Source organism: Plectropomus leopardus, chromosome 6 (genome assembly GCF_008729295.1).
Source record: "Plectropomus leopardus isolate mb chromosome 6, YSFRI_Pleo_2.0, whole genome shotgun sequence".
In the NCBI taxonomy this organism is placed as follows: Eukaryota; Metazoa; Chordata; class Actinopteri; order Perciformes; family Serranidae; genus Plectropomus; species Plectropomus leopardus.
Window position 1 is genome coordinate 30,860,043 of NC_056468.1, and position 24,579 is coordinate 30,884,621.

The 24,579-nt window shown below is 37.5% G+C and overlaps 2 protein-coding genes across 3 annotated transcripts in view; both read right to left on the reverse strand.

Annotated features, from left to right (window-relative positions):
- Positions 1–1,068: 1,068 nt before the first annotated feature.
- LOC121943921 lies at positions 1,069–3,037 on the reverse strand. The gene is made up of 3 exons (XM_042487530.1): positions 2,923–3,037; positions 2,650–2,810; positions 1,069–1,701 (listed from the first exon to the last, which is right to left on the reverse strand). The coding sequence occupies exons 1-3, from the start codon at positions 3,002–3,004 to the stop codon at positions 1,228–1,230; spliced, it is 717 nt and encodes a 238-aa protein (XP_042343464.1). The 5' UTR covers positions 3,005–3,037; the 3' UTR covers positions 1,069–1,227.
- A 3,904-nt stretch (positions 3,038–6,941) lies between these two features.
- castor1 (cytosolic arginine sensor for mTORC1 subunit 1) overlaps positions 6,942–24,579 on the reverse strand; it is a 28,878-nt gene continuing 11,240 nt past the window's right edge. The window contains exons 3-11 of one of the 2 annotated variants that reach the window (XR_006105895.1): positions 21,186–21,379; positions 20,516–20,651; positions 18,288–18,411; positions 17,299–17,415; positions 16,789–16,871; positions 15,311–15,405; positions 8,821–8,912; positions 7,465–7,528; positions 6,942–7,078 (exon numbers count right to left, since the gene is read on the reverse strand). Coding sequence is in view for 1 of the 2 variants with exons in the window: in XM_042487894.1 (XP_042343828.1) it covers positions 10,538–10,609; positions 15,311–15,405; positions 16,789–16,871; positions 17,299–17,415; positions 18,288–18,411; positions 20,516–20,651; positions 21,186–21,379 (821 nt within the window). In the remaining variant the exon portion in view is untranslated. Of the gene's footprint in view, positions 7,079–7,464; positions 7,529–8,820; positions 8,913–9,502; positions 10,610–15,310; positions 15,406–16,788; positions 16,872–17,298; positions 17,416–18,287; positions 18,412–20,515; positions 20,652–21,185; positions 21,380–24,579 lie in introns of those variants that run through there. The other variant, XM_042487894.1, reaches the window with a different exon arrangement.

Sequence of the window (24,579 nt, forward strand, 5' to 3'; positions counted from 1 at the left end):
GCCTTCCTGTGCACTGTCCATCTGTCCACAATTTCCAATACAGTGATTGGAGTCCAAACTGGTGGCTCTCTGTAGGTGATTCTTATCAGCTTCTCTTTCTACCTCAGGCAACAGAGCATGCTCACAAGGGATAGATGGCCAGAGCAAAACGATTAATCATTGTGAAGGCTGAGAAAACAAACTGCCGTAATTAGGAATTGTATTAATTTGGCACATTGATTAATTGCTGTCACATGGGAATGTTGTCACTGGCCTAAAAGTAGCAAGTTCATCTGAACAAAGACATTTATGGTATAGCTTCTTGAGGAACTTTGACATTTTGGGAAATGTGCTTTTCTAGATTTTGATGAGAATACCCCTCAGCATCTTACTCTCAGCACGAAAGCAAATGTGCCTTTTTCCCCAAAATAGTATACAATCATAAAAATGGAAAAAAAATGCTTTAAATCTGATTTAATCGCCTATTTTATCTGCTCTACTGCATTAAATTGATCAGTTTAGTCAGAGTATATAGTAGTAGTAGTATTTTTTTCAAATGTTCCAAATTCATGTCAAAATGCTTTATATTTTACAAATAAGCATTAAAGTTACAGTTCACCTCAAAATTGAAAGTACACATTTTCCCTCTTAACTGTAGTGCTATTTATTAATCCAGACTGACTGCTTTGGTAGTTTCATGTAGGAACTATTTTCTGTCTGCCAAACAACACCCGCCTACCGTTTCATTGTGCAGAAGGAAGCATGCATCTACTCATGGGTGAAAGTCTTGTGCTCTTGAAAATGCGAGATGTAAACATTAATGTTGTTCTCCCCAGCTGAGTTGCAACGTTAGCTAGCTCAGTGGTGCTAGGTAAACTAGCAGTAGATGTATGCTTCCTTCTGCATGGTGATGCACTTGATGAGTGTAGTTTGGTAGAAAGAAAATAGTTCCTACACGAAACCACTCACAACAAGGCGGTGGATTATCTTGAGTTACCGGGTCATGATTTCTGTAAAGAGACGTTGTTGTTCATTTTTCAAAGGTGTGTTTTGGGGGTTTGAGCCCGGAACGCTCGGAAACTCACACCAAAACAATCTAGATTAAATTAATTAATTATATGGCACTACAGGTAAGATGAAAATATGTATTAATTATTTTGGGGAACTGTCACTATTAACAAATCTTCAGAAAAACCTTTACCTTTAAAGAAAAGCTGCCATAAACTGCATCAGCATCACAAGCTGAGATTACAAGAGGTAGCTGCTCCCCTCCAAGTGCTTCTTAAGTGTTGCATTAGAGGCTGAATGTTTCATCTTATTTTTCCCTTTGACCTTTGCAATTTGGACCACAAATTTACTCTCCAGCCAGGTCAGATAGTCCCTGGCTGTCTTTAACAGTGTGTGACTCCACTGCTTCTTCTCAAAAGTATTCTGGGGCATGTTGGGTGGGGGTGGCTTGTCAGAGCATTCCCCTTCGAGAGTATCTTTCATACATGTTGTGAGCATATTGACCTTAGAGATGGCGTTCTTGAGCTTCTCGTGAAGTGAAACATCAGTAGGATTGAGATTGTTCCTCTGGTCCTCCAGGATTTTTCTCAGACCTTGAGCCATGAAGAGGAGGCTGCACTGAACTTTTGCCCCAACAAGAGGAGAGTTCTGGTGGACCTGCAGCTCAGGGAAGCCAGGGGACCAAGTGCCAAGGTGTGCCCCGTTGGCTTTGTCCTGGAAGAGAAGACCAACAGTGACTTTACTGGAAGATTTTTTTTTTTTTTGCTCATCAATTGAAATATCAAGTCTGCGATCTCACTGTATCACAAGTTTTCAACCAAATCTCTGCAGATATCATCAGCATGGATCTACACCATGGTTTTAAAGGTCCAGTTTTCAGGATTTAGGGGGACACATTGGCATAAATGGAAAATAATATAGAATGTTTTCTTAAGTGTATAATAATAATCACCTGGAAATAAAAATTACTGATTTACAGATTGCATTTTGCACCATGTTTCCACAATAGCCCAGAATGCACAAACCAAGCATTTACATAGACAAGAGTACTACAGGCACTGGTTTTTATTTTTTGCCATAACAGGCTCACCCCACACACTGAAGTTAAAATCTCATGTCATTTATTATTCATAAGTTGTATACAATAAATGCAGGCTGGCAGCTATGTTCTTAGTTTTGCAAGTGAGTACAGTAAAATATGCACCAAATAAAGCCTGTCTGTCAATCTGCCAGACACCCACAAATAAACTCAGCCAGTTATATTATGTATAATTAAGGAAAATCATGAGTCAGATAAGACAACTTTAGGATTTCTGCTGTTCTACACTGAACCTGTGTTCCACCATATTACACTTCAATAACTTATATTTATCTTTACACTTATAGTCACTTTTCAGACTAAAATATTAACATCACCATGACATTACATACATTAAGACGAGACATTTCTACAGATTACATTTAGATCGAATAGAATTTATAAATAAATTTAGATAAAAATAAAAATGCATCTCTATAATATTTAAAGTCTGTAACAAAAAAAGTGGGTACAATTTGCTTGCAAACCATAAATTGAGGCAAAATTTGCATTGTGATTTATGATCGTCGCACACACGCCATCTTCAGACACACTGTGGAGTCATACAGCAGTACGATACTCACAAAGCCTTCCAAGCTGTCTGCCACTAGACCTTTAGTGAGGGCTGTCAGCTCTTTGGGTCTGCAAGAATCATCAGCATCAACATCATGTTTCTTTAGCGTATGTCTTGCATCCAAGCTTTGCAGCAGAATCACCAGGCAGGTGCACAACACTGTCAGAAAACCTGGAATGCACAGTCACATTTTATTTTGGAATCCATCACATTATTCTTAAAGTTTATAAGAATTGCGCTTGTGCATTTATTGATGATCGAAGAAAGTGATAGCACACTGTACCTGTTCTGTAGTTCATTCTTGCCCCGCTCAAGCTTTCGAATATGACAAGGACGGATTCCCAAAGTAATGCAATGACAATCATACAAGATCATGTTTTTATTTGCAAACCTCTCAAAGGAGGCGTGTGAAAGCACTTCTGAAGATAAAATTCCCCTATCTCGATCTTAGCCATATCCTTTGATGAAAAAAGTGAAGCAGCAAACCAACCAAGATTGGGTTCCTTTGACAGGTCAACACCTTGCACAGAGCTCTTTGTCACTTCCACTTAAGGAAATGCTGCAAATCACTGATGGCAACGATTTGTATTAACGCAACTGTCACAAAGGTTTACTCATTTGATCAGAACTTGTGTTTTTGCATCCCGAGTAACTCTCCAGTGAAATGCATGAACATTCTGCAAATAAGTGAAAGAGAGAAATCAACTGGTCCCCTTGTTCAAATTTGAGTCAAGGATCTTGCAGAGCTTTGGTTTTGGTCTCTTTATAAAGAAGAAATATTTATCACTGGCTTTTATTCACCTTGCATGATCAACCCACAACAGTGAATTTGTATTTTGCACAAGCAATTATTTCACTGTGGACCCAATGCCAGAGATAAATAACAATGTCAACTTTTACATCATTTCAGGTGAAAAATCGACAAACAACATTTTCTGATGTACGTCAGAAAATTACATTCTGATTGACTCATTCCTTCTCTGAGACCTCCTCATGCAATACTTCCTGTGCGTAGACGTGACGCTAACCACACTCAATATCCTTTTCATGTCAACCCGGTTCAGTCCAGTTCAAACCTCGAAATGTATTTTCTAACTCGACATTGCCAGTTTGATGTGGTTGGTATTACAGAGGCAGGGACTGATGACAAGTGGTACAATTCTGAGCAAAACAGTTGAATGAAAGTGTTGTTTTGGTTGTTGTTGAATAGAAAACCCTCCAAGCAAAACACATAAAAAGCAAACTGACAATGTTACCATGAAGGTTTTGCCTTCAGTCATCAGAAATATTCAAGAGTCCCAAAATAAATTTATTTAATTTTTGAATGTAAAATTGTTGTACTGTAAAATGCACTTTAGTATTGCCATCCCATATGAAAGATATTAATTGAAGAATTGTTTTCAAATTCACCTTATGAAATTGCAAATTGAGAAATTTTATGTTTTAATTTCAAACTTTCAACTTTCAAAGAGAAAGAAATGTTTAAATATCAATATTATAATTATAATATTATAATGTTAAAATTCAAATATGTCTCTTCAGATTATATGTTATGTGGCATTGGAAAACTTTGAAGATCCCATTTAATTAAAAAAGTATTTTAAAACAGGTATTGGTGCTAAAAAAAATACTGTGAAGGAATCGAAACACTGAATCCACAGAGAAATGCACACAGTCCATATTCATTAAAGGAGCCCTCAGGGTTCCCATGAAGCTGTGTTGTCAAAACTGTACTATATGGAAAGAGAAACTATCACTACAGTGCTGTTACAGTCATCACATCACAATGACAGTGCAGAGATGCTGAGAACGTTAATGTGGAAGATCCGGAAACAGAGCAGACTGAGCTTTTTTTTGCAAGGTAGGCTTAAAGAGACAGGTGCTAAAACAGAACATTTTAGACAGAGGGTGAACACACGGGTATATTCAGGCAGACAGTATGAGAAAAACAATGTGTTTTTTAATCATTAAAGAATGCAATAGATGTCGTAAATAACAGTTAAATTACAATAATGACAAAAAGGAAAGAGAGAGGGGGAGAGAAAATACAAAATACTAACATGAACTTGAAAATGAGCATCTTGTGGGAGCTTAAAAACAGCTGTTGAAGAAGCAGGCTCAGAGGCAGGAGTCAGTATAAAATTGGCTTTTCATTTAAAAAAACAAACAACTATAAATGACACAGGCATAAATAAACACAGTGAAATGAATTGAATAAAAGACAAACCATCTACTTGTGAGCATATGGTTGAACAAAATACATAAAATGTAACAAATGATACAAAATAATATACAAAGCCTTAATTGAAAGGTTTTTAAATGACTTCTGACAACGCAATGATATATGGGGGAAACAGAATGTCATTTACCACAGTCAGGATCTAACCTTCCTTCTGCAACTTACAGTGCCCCCTGATTGAGCAGATGATCTACACTTGCATCAATGGGAAACAATTAAATAAAAAACAAAAATAAAACTACATAACTTACACTTGTGACATATAAAATGATATCAAAGAAGCATCCTTTCCACATGTGTGTTATTTAACTCATCTTCACGTTAGTTTATTTGTATTTACATTTTCCTGCAATGTAACTTGTAATTGTGGCTTTTAGATAAATGCTACATAGTATGAATTAAAATGCTTGTAATTAAAACTCCGATAAAGGTTATAATAATAGTAATCATATAATTGTTTTTATCAACTCTTTACAGAAAATATGTACTCAATAAATATATTATTAATAATTTAAGATATATTGCCCATGATTTGCCATAAATTACATTCACATGAGTTTATATTTAACACAAATAAATATCCATAAATAGCAATAATAAAATAAACCCTGCACAAAGCAAGTAGCATGGCTGTGCTCTGTGAGACGTAATGGTACACACTACAGTGATAGCCTCTCAGGTTTTGTAGACAAACTACATATAAGTTTGACTCCAAATAATCTCCATGACATACACATTCAATGGGATTCTGGCACTGACCAGAAGTAAAATTTAGTGGCAGTGACTATTTAACCATAAAGAAGAAGAATGTAGGGAAAGTAAACTTAATGCACCTGGAAATGATCAGTTATGTAAGTCTAGTCCCTGATTATGTGAATGCTTTGGTAAAATAAATAAATAAATAAATAAATACATACAGTCATTTATACAAATACACACAATTCAGCATGACAGAATATAACAGAGAGGATACCTCATCTAGGTCTTTTTCTCAGTTCTCAGGAGTACCACTTAAAAATCATTGGAGTGCACTGTAGTGACACTTACTGTTCTTCCACTTCATGCACTTTCTGAAGCCAAACCTTCAGTGTGCCTATGACATCCAATCCATATTCTTTTTTTGTATAGTCATCACCATGAGAGAATTGTGGTGGGGCAAGCGTTGATGGTAAAGAGGTGGCGTTGTTGAGAATAGCCTTTATTTTACATAAATGGTTGGCGAGGCTTCCCTTGACTTCTGACAGGGGTTTCTTGATAGATTCTGGGCTGCCCCAAAGATTTGTCTCATATTCTTGTACCTTTAAAATGTGCAAGTTAAGAAGCACATTCTTTGTGTAGATGTCCTGCAGCTTCTGACAGATGTCGTTACCAGATATTGTGGGGTCGAGAACATCATTTGGCACCGAACCATTCATTTTGTGAAATTTTTTCTGTAAAAAAAATAAAAGTAAAATACACATTTTTTAAAAATCTAAACAAAAGCAAAATAGCAAATTAGTGCAGTCATATGGACTGGTACACTGACTCTTTAGTTGATTTAGTAGTTTAGAAGTAGTTGCTCAGCATTTACTGTTGTACAAAATTGCACCTGCTGTTGCCATGGTCAATACTGATGTCATGGTACCGCTTGTTTTCTGCTGATTCAGCAGGAGATTTGCTGTCCATCTATTTCTATGACCATTTTATATTATGAATAAGTGGGACGTGCTGATGATGTTGTCTAGAATGGAAAACACATCACTGACTACAGAAGCCCATGCGGTCACATTTATACTAAAAGGGAACAGAAGAGGATAAAGTAAACAGCAAAAATAGCTGAAAGATCACTTTGTCTGTGAGTTAACTCTGATTTGATGTCATAAACATCTCACCAACAGCTGTGCAAGATGATACAGAAATCAAATATGATCAAGTGTCTAAGTGGTTTTGGACCAGTGTATACATTTGAATTTTTTACACCAGCTAGAAAAACTATGACTAAAAATGTCCCTAATAGCCTTAATAGTTTTCTGTTAAATACATCAAACTTAGAAAAAATGACAGAATCACTTGGTGGTACTTACATATGCAACCTGTAGAACCTCTGCTTGCTGTTGCAACAGTTCTGTAAGAGGCTTGACGCTGGATAAGTCACAGGGGTGATGAGTCGGAGCAGGAGACACTGGCCTCCACTGGACTTCCAGGAGCATCAAGACAAGGACTAAAAAAGATCATGTGGATACAGGTGATTCAAAGTGCAAAACAGACCACAAGGTAAAAAGAATTCTGCTTTTTCTAGGAGGGATCTCTCTTCGAAATTTGACTAAATAGGATCAGTCTCCTCTCATATCCAAATACATATTAGCGTGCACATCCACACAATTACTTTAACAAATAAATGCACACTCAGGCACATGACAGTCTGTAAAAAGCTTTCTTGTTACATAAAATCGCATAAAACATTTTGTTTTTTAACGTTTTCTGGAGTGCTAATTTTTGGACATTTAATCTATGTGACTTAACACTAAACTGCATTATAATATTTAATTACAAAACAATGCTGACTTTTAAAAAAAATGTTATTAAATATTATTAAAAGATATTTACCATAGTGCCTTCGAAGTCCATTGAGTTTACAATCCATGGTGAGAGTCGTCCTTGTTCAGCGGTTCTTGGTAAAAAAAATATCATGTAAATACAGCAAGGTGCAACTCTGCAAAAATACTTTTCAATGGTAACCTGACCTTTATGTACCGTATTTTAAGTGCTCGGTCATCTAAACCCACCCACAAACACGCTACATGGAATCACAAAATTCCATGATGACATATTCTTTTTAAGCATCACTCACGCTATGACAGTGTCACTTGTCCCAGCCCTTTGGTTTTCACCGAGGTGTGACTTAAACGCTTAATGTGTTCCTGAGATAAAATCTTGCAGACATGACACTCAAAAATAGAAAAAAAAGTAAAAACACATAAAATAGTCAGAGGTTGCAAACTTGGAGTTCTAATATTGACATGTTAAAGGACACAACATTACACTATCATTTCATGTCTTTCAGGCATCTGAGAATAAAAACAATGATGAAACAAAGTGATGAAATAAGTGGAGTCACCACCCTATTTTAAATAATTTAGCAACATTTTTCCTCTCATGCTATGACAAGGGGTCATGACAGAACACAAGTCAAAAAGGTTTGAAACTCAGTCATTGAAATCAGTCACTTTTAACAAGTAATTTAACAACACATAATCACTAAGTGAATCATAACAAAGACTTAATTTAGCGCAACATATGTCAAATACTTTAAATTTGATACTTTTAGTTACAGTATCACTCCTGTGTCAGCTTTGTCTCTTGTCCTCGGAGAAACACACAGTGACCCAAACCAAGGTTAATTTCCACGTTTTTTGGAGAAAAGATTGACGATTAATGCACAAAAATTATCCCAGTCATCCATCTACGGTATCCTCTGCCAATTTTCAGGTGACACCCATGGAGTCTATCGTTCTTTGTACAGTAACTTATTATTAAGATTTTTTTTTGCACAAAACATAACAGAAAAACAACAGCAAAAGAAGATTAGTTTGTGCAGACTGAGCAACCCTTAGGGCTTATAAAGAAACACAACTCAATAACGATAACAAACAATTACAAAAGGCATTTACACAAATAGACGTCATGTGACTTTTGTAGCTTCCTGCAGTCGGTGTCCCTGTATATTTCAGACATGTTCAAATTGTATTTTACGCTTAAGAAAAATAAACTAATGGCCAAGCTGTCTCATACACATAACAGACATTGATGACATTTTAAATATTGTCAGATGTTTTCTTGTGAAACATCCCTCTAAAAAAATCGTAACAAAGGTCAGTGGTTGGTAATAGCACTGTTGAGACTGCATCTGTTGGTGATAAAACCATAATCAGTGGTTAAAAGATGTAGCAAATTGTATCTTACCTCTCTGGTGGTGGCTTTCCAGATCTGGGGCTCAGTCTTCAGGTGTGCCTCAAGGTTCCATTCTGGGTCCTGTTTTGTTCACCTTGTACGTGCTTTCCCAGAGACATAAAATCAGTAGAGGTGAACGAACAAAGTGAGGGCTTTTAAGTATATTCCATTGAGATCTTGCCCCTGACAGCATGCTGTCTCCTGGATTGTATTGGTTTTGTTCCATCTTTAATTGAGTCTAACTTGAGATTTTAAGACCAGGCCTTGGCTTTTGGCCAGCATGTCAAGTGCATTGTTTGCCCCTGCTAATACTAATTGAGAAATATCACTAATCCGAGCCAAGATTTTTTTGGGACTTCTATTTCTTTAAGACAGGGCTTGTTATATACCTCCCCCTGGACTCATTACCAAAGGTGATGACACCTTTGAGGTGGTGGCTAAAAACTTCCTTTTAAAAGTTGGGTGAGACCAATTACCACTGGGAAGTTCCTGGAAAGTCACTTTTAAAGTTTTACAGTGACCTCACTTCAGTTCTTGTTAACACCATGAATGACCTGTCCCTGGCTTCACATGCTTGACTGTGAGTGATGAGTGACACATTTTAAGGTATTGCCTGTCAGTCATGAGGTGCTCAACAATTGTTCAAGCATGCTGTTGTGCAACGTTTCTGAATGTATTCCTTAAAAATGAAATTGGCTAATGCAAAGAAGTAAACAGAGTATCTGTTTCCAATACTGTTTATTGAATGAAGCAGCACAAATTACAAATGTTTACAGAATACTTTTACTTCAAATTGTACAAAAGTTGTACCAAAGAAAATGTCTAAGTGATATTAGCTAAATTTAAAGTTTATTGTGCAAATAACAAAAATAAGACATAGTGTTACTGACCTTGGGTAATACTACAGTTAAGAAATGCTGACCTCTTTAAAAAAAAAAAAAAACACCGACCAAGTCTACTGTCCTGCTTGACGGCATTTGTATAAGTTTTAACAAACAAGAACTATTTGCACATTCTCCTTAAATCAAAACGAGTGAGCCCTGTTTAAAAGAAAGAAATACTCCATTTTCTTGTGCATGAAAATTATTGTAAGATCGCAAAGATGTCTTGCATTTCAAGCTTCACACTGTCCATTTCACAAAAAAAGTTAAACTTCAATTCTTGTGAATGGCCTTTGATTTAAAATTAAAGTAGGTAGTTGAGACACATGTCGTTATGGTATAAAAATTATTGGAAGACTAAGTGTTTATAGAAATGGTGAAAATTTGTTTGTGTTATGCTATTTGTTCCAAAATAAAATAATGAACAATTCAACTTCAGACCACAAGATCTCAAACCCTGCAGTAAAGAGAAAGAGAGTCTATTATATATCTGTTTTTGTGCTTTTGAATTCAAATATACCAGTGTAAGTGGGTGTGTGGATGTGTGTGTGTATTTAGGAGTGATTGTGCATTTTTATGTGCATATGTGAGTTTGTGGGCCCCCTGGGCATCCTGCCTTAGATGGGGAAGACAGGAGGACTCACAGACAAACTGTATATGCACACTGTAGAGAAGCGCTTCTGGTGTTCATGGCAAGTTCGTAGTAGTTAATACTGCTGGCAATGCAGTGCTAGTCTAGGCACAGGGTTAGCCACCTTTCCTGCTGGCCTGCCACCCTTGGCCGCTGGAGCTGGAGAGAGGGCGGCACATCGAGCCAGGATGATCCAGCTCAGACGTGTCTTCAAAAATCAACTAGCAGCTGGTTCTTTTCTCTGATGCTGAAGCATGCCTGTCACGCTAACTATGTCCTCTTCGGGGACCTAGAAATTATTGCAAGAAAGTTAAAGCAGCGTTTAGTCGAAATATTTTGCCAATTGGGGGCAGCAGAACAAGCTGTAAACAACACATTATCACTTTTGAAAGTTGTTATGGTGAACGTGTTACAGTTGAAGATGTGCTTCTGGACACCTAATTAAAGGGATACTTGGACGATTTTCAACCAGCTTTGTATCATAACAGTGTGGGTACTACGTGAAAATGAACTGTAAAGTTCCCTCCAACCTACCAGCTCATACAGGATCTCTCCAGTCTACGCCCAACACCACAGACACAAAGACTACACAGAAGTAGGTGACATACTGTTTCCTGAATTGTAAAAATGGAGGCTGAAAAAACTCAGATCAACTGGTAAAACTAGGCAGAACCGATTAAAATGAACCAAAATTCTGTTACTGCTTACCATTAGCTTACCGTTTAACTGGAATATGAGATCATCTGTTACCAGCCAGCCTCCATACTGTTTTTGGACGAGCCAAAAGCAACTGTAGTACTCCAGCAGGCGTGTAAATTGGTCTAGTGCGAGGCAATGCATTCTGGTAGTTGTAGGTTTTCTACCTCTTGAGCAAAAGCACAGACCTGTTTCTTTAAATTCTCTTGTCATTATAAGAAAATCATCTTTCCAGCAGTGAAATACTTGTTTAAGTACAATATTCACTTAAATAAATGCTTTTACGTTCATCAGGTGGGTGCTCACTTTGTTTGGATGTTAGGAAGATGGTGTACAGTAGGTTTATTGGAGCCCTCAGCTGCATGTTAAGGCTTGAACCAAGTTAATAAGAGCTAAGAGAGTGAATCAAAATAGTCAAGGCGTGGCCTTAAAACTAAGGGGCTGTTTAAATGCAGTCCCTTTTGTCACTGTGTAAACTGGCATTGCACAGATCGTGTGACAACTAAGATGTCACGGTCGCACTCTGAGGTGTGTCATCACAAAGTTACACTGCCAACTGCTGGCCTGGTAGGAATACTAAAGCATTTTCAGTTGTTTTTGTGTTTCTCAATGTACGTTTCTCAATGTTAGCATATGAACAGATTTTTGTTTAATTCAAAGGAAAGACTTTTACACGTTTTACTCTCGTCTTAACATTGCCTAAAACAATGAGCTCAAAGTACCTGCCACCCAGCATAATCAAGAAGGAGTATGATCAGGAACAATAGATAAATGTATAGTTTCATCAACATAAATTAAAGAAAGTAATAGACCCAGAATTGAGCCTTGTGGCACTCCATTCTCACTAACTTATACTGTATAATGAGAAAGTGTGGATTAAGTTTTTAAATGCCACAATATATATAAAGAACTATTTTTGACAAAGTAGAACAAGTGGAAAAGGTATGCATACAATACAGTCAAATTTACTACCAAAGCAGGAAAATTAAATTAATATTTTGCAATTGTGCCATTTTCTCAGAACACTTACTAGCCCCAGAGGAGGATTCGCATTTTGTAATCTTTATCAATGTTTCTTCCAATTTTCTATTTTCCTGTTAAAGGGTTGCATATTGTTTTTCTTGTCTGTGAAAAACTGATAATTTGTCGTAATTCAGTGCTAAAGAACTAAACTGTGAATTAAAAACCTTCAAACCCACGCACTACAACCAATCAAACTCTGATTATCAAGTGCCAGCTATTCACTATTAAAAATGCATTATTCTGTTTACTGTAGATGGAACACTGACACACATACAATGCAATATTGTACAAGTATTGTCATAGACTGGAATTTCCCTAAGACTTTATTGGAGATAAAATAACTGATTATTTTAGTGACTAACTCACTGAAAAATGACCATGACAGTGACCTCCCCTCATCCCATATGCACAAATTCTTTCACATGTTCCAGTCACGTAGCTCTGTCTCTTTCTCATTTCCTTGCAATTGCAACTACTTGAACAAAAACTTTCTAAATGACTTGCATCCTTGTTATTCTTCCTCTTTACACAAGTTGATCTGTGTTAGCTTTTCAAGCAGCTCAGAGCTGAAGCCACTTGATCCTGAAAGTCGGGGATAGGTCATCTAAGCGGCTAACTTCGCCCAGAAATCAGTGAACAGAGTCCTGTGACTCCTGGGACATTATGACCTATTTTACAAAGAATTTCTCTCTGCCTGAGGATGTGGTCACACATGAGTGACTGCAGCCGTGTGACCATCACCTGTCGAGGTGATATTCATGCTAAATGTGGGCAGTGCCTGACGTGACAGACACGGAAACCCCCGCTTGCTAGCTAGCTTGCTAATAAACACAACAATATATATATATATATATATATATATATAGTTATATTTTTTGGGGCATATTTGTATGAAAAAAGTGTGAAAAGGGGAGAGAGAGGGGGGGGGCGACATGCAGCAAAGGGCTGAGGTCGGAATCGAACCCGCGGCCACTGCGGCGGGGATACAGCCTCTCTTTTGATGTACAGTTCCGTTAACTGGAACTGAATTGAATTAAATAAATTACAATTTGTCAGATTTTAAGGGCATGCTTTGTGACTGACCTGCAATTAACTTTGACATGAATAATCTGTAAATGTGTAACTGGCTGTAAAACAGGTTGATATTAGCAATAATTACCAAATTTGAGTTGGGGATTTGATTGGATTTAAAAACCTACAGTTGTACTTCAAAGTTTTTGCATTGTTTGACTGTTTTTTTTGTTCTGGATTACAGACGTGAAAATGCTAAAAAAGGGTAATTATGTAATAAATTTTGTATTTACGCCGACAATCTGTCCAACCATCTTGCAGAGATCATTTGCCCTGACAACACGCATTTACAAGAAGTGTGCAGACGGAAGTCACTGTGATGTAACACGGTTTATTTTTGTCAATGAGTTTGCTATTATTAAGTCAGTCTATGGTTAACACTGATCCCACTCGGGTTTACAATGCTCTACTAATGTCAGAATTCCATGGAAATGATTAAGTGCTATGACGTTCTATGAATAGGACACCTAATGGTTAATTTAAGCTCAATGGCATGCAAGATTGCATAATACAGGTCTGAAAGTGAGATACACATTCATTTCTATAGTATTGAGACAGCAGTGGAAATAGAACCATTAAATACATTAAATGAATTAGAAGAGGAGTGCTCAAAGATGCAACCCCATGGCGGGCTTCATCCTTCTTTTGATCACTTTTGACCAATATTTGGTAATGAGGTTGATTAAGCATCCCAAGTATCTTAAAACTAGAAGTTTGTTATGTATGAACACTTTGCATCATGAGGAGAGAGCAGAAAGATGCAGGACTTCAATGCAGAAATAGGAGACACATATCGTTATTCATCACCAGTGCACACTCACTTTCAAACGGTTTTATGGTTCCCTCTATTTAACAGAATTTATTTTGTGAGAACCCTTTACTCTGATAAGGACGAGGCTACGGTCACTTAAAAGAGAGAGTCATGTATTTCGGGCTTTGAGATAAGTGTGATCAAAATGTCAAAGTGAAACCAATTGAATGAAACCGACATAACCCAGGTACAATTGCTCATTTGAAGAGATTCTTCAGTGTATGTCATCAGCTTTGCTGATTGACTCAGTGACAGATATTCTCCGATAAGGTTCTGCGTAACGGCAAACAAATAACCTAGATAAAGTTTTCTGAGTAATTAAAAGATAATATAGGTAGCAGGAGATGGTGACTAACTTGGCAGAAAGAGACAACCGCTGTGTGGTGAAAGGAGGGAAATAAAATCAATACTGAGATCTGGAAGCCACAGGGCAACATAGGGGAGTTTTAGAAACATTATGTGATTAATTTGAAAATGTACACACAACACTGATATACCAAGCGTTCGTTAGATATGTTGAGGTAGATACATTTTCATATTAAGCTATGACTTAAAAACGTATCCTAATTTGATACATTAGAAAGTTTAGGAGAGTTTTTCATTGGAGAATAGATGAATTATGGTGTAAATAGTTCACTAAATGTTTTGTTTGTATTGCACACATAGATTGTACTGGTCACTTGTCAATGCACAAATAACATCCACAATTAAAGGCATAATGAAACCTCATCATGAAACACATCAACTGTTCACACATTGATTTGAATATCAAATTCAAGAACAAACTGACATCTTTCTGAATGTGTTTTGACAAATTCAGACCCCAAACAGGCACGTTTTAGGTAAAGAGTCAAAATGAGATAAAATATTAAAAACTTAATTTTTTTTGTCGGCTCAAGATATCAAGATACAATAATAACTGCTGAAGAGCAAATGCATACGTGTTTTAATGGCTATCTTATCACCTAGCCAAGGTGAAAAATTACCTTTGGCCAACACTAGCACATTTATTGCAAAGTCTATCAAGGTGCACTGTCCCTACAAAAAAAACAAATAAATAAAAGAGAATGTATGATTTTTAAAATTATACACTCGCAAGTTGATTCGATTCATTTTCCACACTGTAAGTGAAAACACCCACAAACAGATTTAGAATCACCCACCTCAAGCATCCGTCATGATTAAATCTGACAGGAATGCTGGTTAATGTGACACATTCTCTCTTTTTCTGTCAACATCTCCCACATTCAGGGACAAGAACCGAACTTGATATTTTTAGATAACTGAACTAAAAATAATCACTATTTGAGTCACAAATATATTGAGGTGTTGACTTCCATGACAACAACAGGGCTGGCCCAACTGATTAAGTGGACATGTTGGACTCACCAGAGCGTGGTCGAAGCTGAAGGTGCTTATGTAATATGCCGAGATGTCGCTGTCAGCCAGAGGCTGAGATATCTGGGCGACTATACCACATTCATCTGAAAAATAGACAGAATGTCACAATCATAAACAGGAGTTTTTAAACCAAATGTAGGACTAGTTGCATAGAAATGATAACATAAAATAATAGATTTCAATTTTGTATTAAGTCTGTTCTGTATTATTTTTAAAAGTAAACACGCACATGAATTTAACCAGAGGTCCTCAGCCTTTTGTACCTTAAGGCCCAATTCTGATTGTTAAAATACTTCCAAGGATTACCTTCTTAAACACATGAGAAAAAAAACATGACATGACAAAAACTTATTTGGGTAATTAATATGTGCTATGCCACTGTGAACTATAGTACCTAAAATGAATATACTGCTTACCCTCAGACATTACTACCTGACATTAATTTATTCTGGGTCATACGTCCCTTACCACCCGTTTATAGCTTTATAGCTCCTACATTACTTTTTTGTATTGAAAGCTAGCTACAAGTGGCAAAACACGCTTTTCTCTAAAGTGTTTCCCACGAGCATGTGTAAGGTGAACATTGCTCCAATTAAAAAATTATGAAAAAAATGAAAAATGAAGAAACCTACATGACAATCAACAAAATGTTTTCACACATCGGCGCGTATTAGAGCTGCATTACAGCAACAGTTTGACTACAGAATGAATCCATTGTTACATTACATGAAAAGATATCCACCTGTGATTACTTCAACAATAAATTTCATTCCACAAAACAAAATTCCATGACTTTCCCAAAACTTCCAAGGATTTTACTAATTAAATTACTTTCCCAGGCCTCAGAAATGTGACAGTAAAATTCCCTGATTTTTCAAAGTTTTTCATGCCTCGTGCATGCCTCATGCATCACCTCGGAAAGGTACCTGATAATGTGTTGTGATTTGTGTGTTGATGTGAATTCTTGAGCACATTTAGATATGAACATAACTCTATTTAATCTAATAATTAGGCAGTACCTAGCTAGTTGTCCATGAAATTATGCTCTCATGGTTGAAGAGAGTAGCTAAATCAAACATACTATGGACTAAAACTACAAGAAATATGACAGAAATTCAAAGAACAATTTAACTGACACTACTGGTGGAACTGCTGAAACTCCCCGATCCTTTACATAATTTACACCTCAACTGACAAAATAATAAATGAAATGCGACATTAAGGCTAAAAAAATGAAAATAAGATACACCTGCAATAACACGCTGGTAAAAGGAGGACTCCTAAAGCGATATTTTAGGTGTATTTTTTCAGACTCTCAAAGTAATTTAAACACCTTCACATAGCAATCAATCACAAGTTAGAGTGAATAAAACAGGTTGTTCATTTTAATCGCCCTATTAAGCATACATTTTTAAAGATGTTGGCAGTGCATACTCAGTGAGGAAAAAAAAAGACAGTGGCCTTACCAAAGCCCAGCGGTTGTCCCCCAATACGAACCATTCTCCAAAGCTCCCCTGAGGAGCTGGTGAAGAGAAGATCAGCAGGAAACCTGCAGCACAAAGATCCAGCACTGATTTCTACCAAGCAACTAAGTGCAAACATAAACAAGAACTTTTCAGAGATGTACAGGGGAATACTCTCGTAAATCTTTTGGCAGATAAAAGCTTGCAAATACAAACACAAAAGAGCAACAATGAAGTAAACTGAAGTAAATTGCTGTAAGAGGGATGGCATAAAATTGGCAAATATAGCAGAGTGTCATAATAGAGCTGCTGTAGTTCTGATAAGATGAACTTGAGAAGTAACAATTAACCCAAAACAACTCCCATTTTTCCCGTGGAGAGTGTGGAGATTGTTAAATTAAAACAGCTGGATGCTGTTTATTTGTTTGTGCTCCGCTGTTTGTGCCATTTCAGCATTTTAATTGGCATTATTAAGGTTTTAAGGTGCACTGAGTCCATGTGAGGAATTCTTACTGTCTCTGAGCCTCCGTGTCCATCACCAGTGAGATGTAGCCATCAATCAGGGAGAAGGAGAAGAACTTGATACAGTCCAAGTCCTGGCTGGGAGACGACTGGGCATCCTCTTTGGGACTAGAGAGGAAGAGACACATTCTGTTAAGACATGAAACAAAAGTAACCAGCTGCATTAGGTACTTTTACATGGACTGAAATGATTTGGGTTTTCTACAAATAGGCGGAACAGTCTGCCTGATAATGTGAGGAGCTGCAGCTCAATCAAAGACGTTCAAAGCCACCTTGAAAAGACAGATAAAAACTGCTCAACTCTGTAATCTCTGACCTTTGACTGACTCTGAACTCTATAACTTGTTTTTCACTTGTGATGCGCTATTGCTAATTTTTTCAATTCCATTTCAGTTTCATTTGACGTTTTAATTTTCTAATTTATGTAATCTCTGTTGATTTATTAGGCTTTTCTCTGACAAGGCTTGTAAATGTAACTTATTGGAAAAAAAGAATACAAATTAGACTTACTTTTGATTCTAAAACTGGGAAAGAAGTGAAAGAATGAAAGAAAAGAAAGAAAAAGAAAAGCCTTGTATAGAGATCTGCATAGTGCTCCTGTTTGTGTGCAATATCTGGGAATGACAAATGGTCAGTGTGTCTCAACTTTTCACGAATATACTCACGTGAAATCATTAACTCTACGGCTATCTTTCATTTTCTTTTTTAACTTTTTATTTTTCATGCTTTATTGATGGTGAGTGGACAGGTATGAAAGGGCAGAGACGGGATGATGAGCAGCAAAGGGCCCTGGGCTGGACTCAACCCTGCACCACTATTGTAAGAACTGAGCCTTCACAATATCTGCTCTACAGGGAGCTACCACTGCTGCTTTCTGCCCTTTTCAGTGATAAAGTCAGTAAACTCATGTGTAGTTTGAGTCATGTGCTGCCACCTTGTGGTGTACAGAGGTACTGCAGTGGTGTGAGCAAGTGTCTCACCTGTTGGAATAAAAGAGGACGTCAATGAGCGTGGTGGCGATGGACGGCAGCGTGTCCGGGTCCAGAGACATGACACAGAACTGGTTCTGGGGGATCAGCACTGGGTGAACTGTAGGCTGGATGGCTAGAAGAGCGAGGAGGACATGTGCTGTGCATATTCTTAAACAATATATCTTTCCTAACATATATTTTTCTAGCAAATAAAATAAAAATAAATTATCTAGAAGTGGATTACTAGAATCTGGGTTACTTTGATACTGAAGGAAAATAGAAACCAGAGAAAAAACCTCAAAACTTGTCAGAGAATCATCAGTTTCTAAGCAGAATTAGTGATGTATATCTGCTGGATTTAAAAAATGATACACGTTTCCCAATTTTGATTAATAGTAATTAACTCAAAGTTTATTTGTCATTGTTCTACCATGGAGACCATAATAAAAGGGGAATTATCAGTAAGAAAAAAAGGAACTTGCCTCTCACTCTATTGATGCTTGCCACGTTTTACAAACTTTATTGTAATATTCTCATTCAGTGTTGCAGATTAAAGTAACAAAATAAGAGCTGCATTTAGATCAATAGTGTGCCTACACTTTGAGAGCTGGATTTGCATTCTGCAAACAACACAGAATAGCTGGTGGGTGAGAAGTTACCAAATGAGTCTGCCATATGTCGTGTTAAAGAGCATGTTTGGTCTTGATGTTGACATTACGCCAACGTTGTAGAGATGCAAAGATATGAGAGACTGTGCAAGTGTTAACGTAATATTCAGCGTGTTCTGCTGTCTGCGTACAGCATGTTCTGTGCTTCAAAGGGACATAAAAATAACTTCCTGTTAAGGACACAATAATTTACTGCAGTCCAAATATTCCTTTATGGTTGAAACTGGGTGCAGCCTGTATGCATTGTTTCATTATCAAATGTCATATACTGCCATGTTTGTTCAAGTCAAACATGGCTCAACAGGCTTCTCTTGCTATAAATACCCTACATATTTCATCTCACTCTTCGTAACAGCACACAGGGTTTGATTAATATCAAAGCCGAGCATGAACATGAAATAACTACTAACAAACACTCTTGTTTCTGTAACTTTATATTGTGCATTTATGTATTAAACACTGTGTATAATAAAAAAGGCTCACATACAGCCTGTTCATGTTCAAACTTTCTCTTGTTTGTGCTGCATCTGTTCGTGTGTTTGGCTTACATTTAAATTGAAGCTGTGTAGTTACAGTAATGTTTATCAGACATTAGTAGGAAGAGCGACTGCTGTAGAAAAATGACTCACGGTCTTACTAAGTTTCTCCATAATTTAGATGAGTCTTCTGAAGACTTTTACATTTTTGTACTAACGCCATGTCTATATAGCTCTGTCCTTGGTTAACGAACCCCCATCCCCAAATCCTTTACCTTAGGAAGAACAGAGACATCCCTCTTCCAGGATGGACAGACAGGCATAAGATATCATAACGAATAATAGAATAAGGTTTCCTTTAAATAAAATCAGTTGCACAAAATACTCTAAAGTCTTCTCCTTAAGGTTTCCTTAAAAATGCTCACTTAAGTATTTAAACCTATATAAAGCCTAAGTGCCATACTCTAGGACAAAATTTTAGGTGTTTTGTGCGACCTGCCCTAGACACTTTAATTTAATTCTTTTTAAAGATAACATTTAGCCAAATCTAAGATAAATCATTGGACAAATAGTATTTCCTTAATTTAGTAATTGCAAGAAAGTATAAGGCGAAGTATACATGTAGTCCTGTGCAGAGGTAGATCACTGTAGGAATATGATTATTATGGTGAATTTATCTATATTAAGTAAGTATAGGTAAAAAGACAGTAGTTCAGTCATAGGTTTTAAGATCTGTAATATCAGACATGTGGACTATCACAGAGAGGAGCTTGATTTATTTTGACAAAAAGTCATTAAAAGATCAATAAATTAAATGAGATAAAAAATATGTGTGGCAAGTAAGAGCCTAGGGATTCAAATTTAAGATTATCTAATGACTTTTAAAGCCTAACATTTCTAAAATTGAATTTAAGATATTTTTAAGACATGCAGACCCTTATTTTGAGATCATTTCCTATATGATGAGTAAGTCTTTACACTTTGTACAAAGAACCTGCAGGTGGCGCCAGAGGACTTTAACTTTATCCTGTGAGAGGCGCTCTACAAAACCTAAAAGGGACGTGAATTCTTAAATGCAAATTACGACCTCTACCTTCTTTGCCGTTCTTCTGGAGGCCATTAGAAACATCCTGACAGAGCATGGGGACAGACTCCCCTCCCACCTCCTTGTAGATATTGAACTCCTCCTCCAGAGTTGTGATGACTACCGACAGATCATTTTCTCTGACCTACACAGCAGAGACGTGAAACATAAATATCATGTAGTCTACACTGAGTTTATTTGCAATACAAAGTCAGTGTACGTCATGTCATTTCAGGCAACACTGGCTCACTTTAAGGGAACACTTGAGCTCCAGGTGCACGACCACCATTAATATACTTGCTGACACAAACGTCTTTCAAGGTGTTATCTATTTTCGCCCACTTAACAGTTTTGCATGTAATACATCAACTAACTTTTTAGTGCCCTCAGCTCTGTAGGGAATTAATTCCTTAACTGCAAAATTGGTGAGTGGACAAAATGCAGACACTGGCTTCTTTTGTCTGGCAGAAGGTGAAAGGCGTCGCTGTGAGATTAGAGGGGAGTTTTGATACGTTTAGAGAGTTTAAAAAGGGGCTCCAGATGTCTCTGAATTATTAAACAGTGAACGGCTTTCTGTGCCTCTTTATCAAAATACTTGTGAGCGCTGATTAGACTGGAGTGGATAAGAGTGCAGCACAACGCTGCTAAAGTAATAAAGAGTGAAGCAGACGAGACTCACAAGGATGAAGTCGGTCTGGTAAGTGGAGAGCATGAAGACAGAGACGTGCTGCTGGGCCAGAGGGGCGATGACTGACTTGGCGATCTTGGTCACGCCGACAGCCTGTGAGCTGCTGGATGCGTTGCCGTTGGAGACCACGTTTAGCGGCAGCCAAATGGAGCTTTCTACCTTGAGATGCTCTGAGGGCTGGAGCTCTGAGGGGGGTCAAGAGGAGAAAAAATGGTCAGTGAGTCAGGGGGCATAGTCACTATATCAGTGACTTTATAGTACTGTATTTCTGTGCACATACACTGAGCAGGTCAAAAGTTGTCAAGATACAAAAAAACCCAAAACAGGTTGAATTTGACTGAAAGACATTAAAGTTACTGTTTCAACAGCATTAAAATGACTATATTTCAGTATGCGGCAGGTCCTACGTGGACATTAAAATATAGTCATTTAGATGCTATTGATGCAGTTTTAAGGGGTCACTCCGCTCAATCTTTTACACTGAGTACAGAGGTCAGTGCTCCTGACGTCCTGACGTCTGAGGAAAACATCTTGTGTTTGGTTAGAGATGTCAGATATTTAACAGACTTTTAAACTTGCATTATAAGTAGGGTCACGGAGTTTGGAAGATGTGAGCATTTAACAGGCAGGCAAATAATAGGGGAGTTAAAAAGTCAGGATGTCTCAGGCTTTTTTCCATCAGTTTTGAAATTATTTCTTCAACTTGGAAAAATAACTGGTTTTAATATACCAACAGGAGCTGTATACCACATTCAGAGCATGTCTAAGATTCAGAGTCTTAGCCAGGATTGTCTGCACATCTCATCATGGAGGTGGCTGTGCTAGCAGCTAAAGGTGCTAACAGCACAAACAGCCCTAACAACGACAACAGTGCTGATAGAGCTAACCCAAGAATGGGCATTATGCTTTGGTGCTGCCGCTGCCGCCGTTATCAGCCATATGAGTGCAGTACAGTGCAGCGGGAAATAGCCAGCCAGTGGGATACACAAACATGTGACTCACACACACTAACATGCATGCATGGCCAGGCTGTCTACCACAACGAAGAACCAAAAAGCTCACATTGCAACACACACAGAAGTAGCATGACTTCATTTTAGGGCTGCACAATGTAATAGATAATAGATAGATAATCATCTATCTAACTATATATATATAAAATGATGATGATGGGATTTTTGCCAAACAAGCATGCTCATCTGGACTATGATTTGTAGGCCAGGACATCTCTGTAGCACCACAATGCTTCATTTATAATGGTATGTTGTGACACATTTTATCTTTATCAAAAAATTGCAGGTCCTGTGATTTGATGAATGCACTTGGCCATACAATGATTTTGGTAATATTTGACTTTGAAATCACTCTTGCAAACAATGCTATTTTCAGCTTTACAGTATGTGTGAGTATTCAGAGCCAAACAAGAAAACAGAGCTCTCAGGAATCCAAAAATACAATTACGTCTACGTTAGAATAAAAGAATATACTGCAGAATTATTCAGCCATACATTAAGGGAGAAAGTCAAAGAACAAAAGCATGAATGCACACCTCAAACACAGCTAAACTGCAGCAAAGAGGAGGAGCAGCTGTCACAAGCTAAAACAAACCACCAGGGATGTGACCAACTGTAGACAACCAACTGTCAAGCAAACAACTTCTCTACAGCCATTACAATAGTGATATGGTGTCTTGGAAATTAAAAGTTTCCTTTCAATACAGTGTTTGCCTGCAGCTCGTCTCATCTATATGTGCTGGTGATGTAATCGTTATGGTTTTGAAGGTGTAAAGTACGAGGCAGCTTTAAGTAACAACTTCCTCTCGCGGCTAAGCATAAGGTACACAAACTTCCTCTCCCCAACCCCCTCTCTTTACCATGGAGACCTAAAATGCCCGTGCTATTTATACCGCACACTGACACAAAAACAACCTATGCATGTGTGACCTGATACCAGTGCATTAATTGGCTCAGACCAGCGGCTCCCAGTAGGTGGTAAGGGAGGGTCAAAGTTCAAAAAGGGTGATCCCTCACAGGATTTTAGGATGTTTCAAGGATTTTAGGACTTCTGGAATTGTAGGTCATTCTTGGATTTAAAAACATTTCTCAGATTTTAGGGTGTTTCTAGGATTTCAGGACGTTTCTAATATTTTAGGACATCTCTTGGATTTTAGAACTCTTCTTGGATTTTAAGACGTTTCAAGGTTTTTAAGATGTGTCTCAAATGTAGGTCGTTGCTAGGATTTTAGCAAATTTCTCTAATTTTAGGACATTTCTTGGATTTTATGGGGTTTTTTTTTTTGGATTTTATGATGTTTTTTAGATTTTAGAGCATTTCCAGGATTTAGGTCATTTCTTGGATTTTAGGCTGCTTCTTAAATTTTAGGATTTTTCTTAGATTTTAGGACATTATAGGCTTGGCTAGGACCTCTGTGGGGAGTGTGGGGGATCCTCCACTGGCACTTTTTTTGATTAACAAGCTTAATTTTTATGCTGTGTCATTCATGCTGGCAACTTATGTATATTAAAATTATATACATAAGTTAATTCCCAGTGTGAATCACTTAATTTTTATTGTGAATAAGAAAATGGCTAGGGGGACCACATGGCACAGTATTAGGCCCGCGAGCCGTATATTTGAGTATCACTGACTTTGGGAAATATGCAACCTAACCTATCATGAGCATCAATTAAATAACAGGTCTAACTTATGAATACAGTAATAGGTTTTCTGTTAGAAGATACATGTTTGAGATGTGTCTTCATTTAAAGTCTCAGAAACCTTCACAGGAGGCACAAAACTTTTTGGTTATGGTTTCATTACCAGCAAACTAAAAGCATTAACAAATGGAGTCTACCTCCTGCAGTGAAAACCCCATTTTCTTTTCTTTACCCTCCTTCAAAGAGCCACTGTTCTGGTTGGCATAATTTGTCACAGACGGCCCCTTGTGGCTCCGCTACACCAGCTTTCACCTCTTAAAATAGGCACTCGGTTAGAAGGAGAGCAAAGGAGACAGAGCGAGAAACAGGGAACCCCGAGGCGATATGTGCCTTTAACAACTACATCTGTGTGAAAGGACGAGACAAAAATGGTTGGATGAGGAGTGGATGGGAGTATAACACGTACACAGAAAGTTATACTGAGGACTCTGTCCCGGGAGTGAAGTTAGACAGAAGAGTACAGTCTACAGGCAAAACACTACTAGACAGCTTAACTAACAAATGCTACAATTCCCACTATGCAAAAAATTTAACCAGGTAAAAGTCTCATTTCGTTTTCAAGAGTGACCTGGCCAAGACGGCAGCATGAACATGGTTACAACGATAAACAGAGACAGGCAAAAACAACTATCACACACCATAAATAAGCAAAAACAACATTCAGCTAA

Bases quoted from the DNA above. Each gene is read 5' to 3' on its own strand.
- LOC121943921 (XM_042487530.1), bottom strand. From the start codon at position 3,004: ATGATTGTCATTGCATTACTTTGGGAATCCGTCCTTGTCATATTCGAA. The intron at 2,811-2,922 runs GTACAGTGTGCT...TGTGCATTCCAG, and splicing joins AAGAATGAACTACAGAACAG to GTTTTCTGACAGTGTTGTGC. The intron at 1,702-2,649 runs GTGAGTATCGTA...CTTCTCTTCCAG, and splicing joins CAGACAGCTTGGAAGGCTTT to GACAAAGCCAACGGGGCACA.